This window comes from Condylura cristata, unplaced genomic scaffold, assembly GCF_000260355.1.
Source record: "Condylura cristata isolate star-nosed mole 26May11 unplaced genomic scaffold, ConCri1.0 scaffold00001, whole genome shotgun sequence".
Taxonomy (NCBI): Eukaryota; Metazoa; Chordata; class Mammalia; order Eulipotyphla; family Talpidae; genus Condylura; species Condylura cristata.
In genome coordinates this window covers 14,652,000-14,656,185 of record NW_004567102.1, presented here as the reverse complement: position 1 = coordinate 14,656,185, position 4,186 = coordinate 14,652,000, and the positions used below count along the sequence as shown (strand labels likewise).

The 4,186-nt window shown below is 38.0% G+C and overlaps 1 protein-coding gene across 1 annotated transcript in view; it reads left to right on the top strand.

The window, feature by feature from the left end:
* The window catches only part of RHAG (Rh-associated glycoprotein), a 24,438-nt gene extending 21,342 nt beyond the window's left edge, over positions 1–3,096 (top strand). The window contains exons 8-10 of the mRNA XM_004674031.1: positions 2,031–2,104; positions 2,324–2,397; positions 3,016–3,096. Of these exons, the coding sequence (XP_004674088.1) occupies positions 2,031–2,104; positions 2,324–2,397; positions 3,016–3,096 (229 nt within the window). The remainder of the gene's footprint in view (positions 1–2,030; positions 2,105–2,323; positions 2,398–3,015) is intronic.
* The last annotated feature ends 1,090 nt before the right edge of the window (positions 3,097–4,186 follow it).

Here is a 4,186-nt window from a genome sequence, read left to right as displayed (position 1 = left end):
AAGATTTATTTATTTATGCACACAGAACTAGGGTACAGGACAGAGGTGCAGGGGCGGTGAGAGGCTTCACCAGAGGCAGAGTGGAGAGCAGAACAGGCAGATCAGCGAGGTAGCTAGTGAGGGGAACAGCGGGCAGGTCAGGAGAGGTCTGCCACGCCATGTGGTCACTTCCCAGGGCTGGATGGAACTCATGCTGAAGTGGCTTCAACTTCTTAGTGCTGTGTTTTAACCTCCTGTGTCACCATGGAAGGCCTAGTTAAGTTTTATTTTAAGGAAATTACTGGACAAGTTTGCAAGCACATTCATTAAAAATGTGTTCTCACAACATTTTCAAATATATGAAACATTGGAAGCAATCTAAATATTCAACCTATAAGATCATTATTACTGTATCTATATAGTGTAATATCCTTAACAATTAAAATTGTGATTCAAAAATACATTTACTGACATAAAGGACATAAGATTTTGGTCCTTCTGGTGGCGCAATGGGTTAAAATGCAGCATTGTGAGGCTGTCCACAGCCGCTGTGAGGTCTATAACCAAACACAGGAGCTGACCTACAAGGCTCGGCAGACTTCTCCTGTCCCACCCGCTGCTCCCTCAGCAGTGTATTTCAGTCAGTCCAACTGTTCTGCTACCCACTCTGTCTCTGGTGAGTTCTCTCACCCCCTGCACTTCCGGCCTGTACCCCAGTTCTAGTATGTGTAAATGATAAGTCATTAAAAAATAAATTTAGGCCCTCCCTGGTGGCGCAGCGGGTTAAAGCACTGCACTGAGAAGCTAAAGCCAATTCCACATGAGTTCGATTCCCGCCTGCCCCGGATGTGACCACATGGTGTGGCAGACCTCTCCTGACCCGCCCGCTGCTCCCCTCAGCAGTGTACTTCGTCGATCTGCCTGTTCTGCTCCCCACTCTGTCTCTGGTGAAGCCTCTCACTGCCCCGAGCCTCTGGCCTGTACCCCAGTTCTGTATGCATAAATAAATAAATCTTTAAAAAAATAAATAAATAAATAAATTTTAAAAAGACATAAGATTTAATAGGAATATCAATATTGTAGCAATACATGTTTATGTTTTACATTTCATACTGACAGGATTCAAGGGAAATTAAACTTTTTGCCTTTTTTTAACTAGTGGTTGCTAGTATTTTCCCATCTATCATGTTTTATTTGCACATTTTTTAAATAGTAGAAAAAATTAAACCCTTCAAATAAAGAAATCAAGTATCAGTGCATTCTTTCCCTTGGATGATGATGATGAAATCACCAGCAGACTTGTTTTCCAATTCTTCCTTTCCTGCAATCAGTCATTCACTCTTTCAGCAACTATTTATTAATTGCCTAAGAGTGAGGCCTTAGCTGAGGAGACTCCCACATCTCCAGCACACTTACAGCTCATGCAACACACATTTCAATAACTTTTTATCCCTTTCTCCCACTCCAAAATTATGAGGCACTTTTTTTGCTTATTTCACTTTCAGGTAACTACATGTGCCTTGACTTGCAGAGCTGCATTTTAATATTCAATGAGTTGTTGCTATAATATAGACTAAAATTGATACATACTAAAATTAACTTGAGTTCTGAGTTTTATCACAATTGCTTTTGGGGGTGGGTTGAGGAGAGACGGCAGTGCCTGTTACTCTATTTTGAGTGCCTAGAATGGAAATTAACATAGAATAAGTTCTCTGTAAACATCTGTTGAACCAATCAAATCTGGGTTTTAGTGTTTTAGAAAACACCCAACCCTTCTAAAAGATGATCTTTTTTTCACCCAACCCTTCTAAAAGATGATCTTTTTTTCATCATTGCTGAAGAAACAGTGGTTCTTGCTTATAAGGATTTTGTTTTGTTTTGTTTGTTTTAAATATTGCATAAGACTCTCGAAGCAGACACATGAAATCAAAGTAAAATGTTTATTTGCTGGTATGTAATGTTCCACTCTGGCCTGAAGAGGGCAGGCATGCATGCCTTCAGGAGAGAGCATCCTGGAAAACAAGGTGATTTCTTCTCTTTTGATTTCCTAGGTCTAAAGTGGCCAGGCAGGCAAGTGCCCTGGGTTCTTCCATCGGAACAGCTGTTGTTGGAGGGCTAATCACAGGTTAGGAGTAAAAGCAAATATTCCCCTGTGCCTTATGTTTTCAATATACTAAATGATTAACTAACCTATCAGTAAATTTGAAAGATATCTAAATATCTGGCAAAAAGGTAGCCAAGTAAACTCAAGAGAATGATTATTTATCAATCGTATTTTAATTACTTTGCTAGGAGATTTTTCCTATTCAATCTTATAACTTGACATTTTTCCCCACTTTCACAGGTTTAATTCTAAAGATACCCATCTGGGGGCAGCCATCTGACCAGGCCTGCTACGATGATTCTGTTTATTGGGAGGTATGGTACCATGTTCTCAGTAAGGATATGGATGCTTGTGTTAGGGGGCTAAAGCTTTGCTCATGTCCAGCCTGGATGTCTGCGTGGCATCAGTGTCATGAAATTGGATGCACCCCTATATAGAGAGAGCTATTAAGACAATGTGTCCACACAGAATTAGAAACGGAAAACAGAAACTAGAGGAAGAAAAGACTTAGTTGACAAGTGCCCTTTTACTCCTCTGAAAACAAAATGAGCTACTCATAAAAATACTGGGTGTGAGATGTTAAACCATCCATATAAGTAGGCCAAATACGTGGAACATGGAACTTTGAAGAATCTGTGAGTACCTACAAATGGTTCTGTGAATAACAAAGCAGCAGTCTCTTTCTCCAGCTCATACCTCTTCATCTATTGAAAATTTCTCCCAAATTATTACCTGCAAAATCTTAAAAGTGAGAAGTGCCTGAGTTGTGCAATGGGACTTTCAGGGAGAACAGGTTTGGGAAGGAGAGAATGTAGTGAAGATGAGAGGAATGAGGTTTTTGTTCTTTTATTTTTCTCCAAATCAGGCCATTTTTGTTTAATTCTTACAAAGCTTTGATAATAATTCTAAAAGTATCTTTGTTTCACTACTAGCCTCCAACAGCCCAGTGTAAAGGATCCATAAACAGCCCTTATCTTGATCTCTTTAAAGGTCCCCGTGTACAGAGAACATGACAGTGACCTCCTTTAACACCACAATCACAAACAGCTGGAACCTGCCATCTGAACACCACTCCTGGGCCTCTTCTTCATCCCCATTATCTAGAATCAAGCTTAAGCAGACAAATATATATATATATATATATCAGCATCCAAACAGAATAGGGCCCAGACAAGATCCATCCTGTTCCCATAATACCTGGTGTAGCATCATCCTTCTCTGACTCTTGACCTCATTCAGTGATTGTTCAAATGAAGGACTGTGACTTACCAAACATGGTCAAATAGATTCTGTGGGTAGGTACACAGGGCATATTTCTCCTAAAGGCAGTTTTACAAAGAAATGGACATATTCTAATCATGTCAGTTTCTTAATATGGATACTGCATAAAAGATAATAAACAGAAGCTAATGAAATAGCAATCTAAGAAATCTGTATAAGTAAAAAGCAAGAAATGTATGTATATAAAGCAATAATGTGCATGTTTTTGTTGTTTTTTTTTTTTACTTTAAAAGTGGATATAGTTAGTAATTTGCTTAAATATTCTAATGTTGAATTCCTTTTGCATGTTTACTATTTGCAATCAGACTTGAATGCTATCTGACCAAAGTCGATTTTGTATAAAATTTCAGTGGATTAAATATCATTATAAAATAAAGCATTAGTTGGTTGCTCTCCTTTCTTTGATGGTTGGGATTCATGTTAGTAACAAGCACACACACACACACATCCACACATTCGCCACATTTAGGTTGTACTCAATCCAGATAAACTGTCACAATACATATATGTATGATAAAAAGATCAAGTAAATTTTTTTACTTTATAGGATAAGTTTGAAAGAACAGAGCTTTAGAAAAGGGAACTAACATAATGGTATAAAATTCACATAGTTGTATTCAAATAAGTTTTCCTCTCTGAAGTTTTTTTCTAATCCAAGAATCCTTAAATATTGCTAGGGTGTGCACATCAGCCCTGCCACAATTAATAACACTTCAGATCCTGAAGGCTTGCAATTAAAAATTACAAGTGACAGAAAATCACCTACTATGTCTTTATATAATCATATAATAAAATAGCATAAATAGGTCCTAAATACTTTAC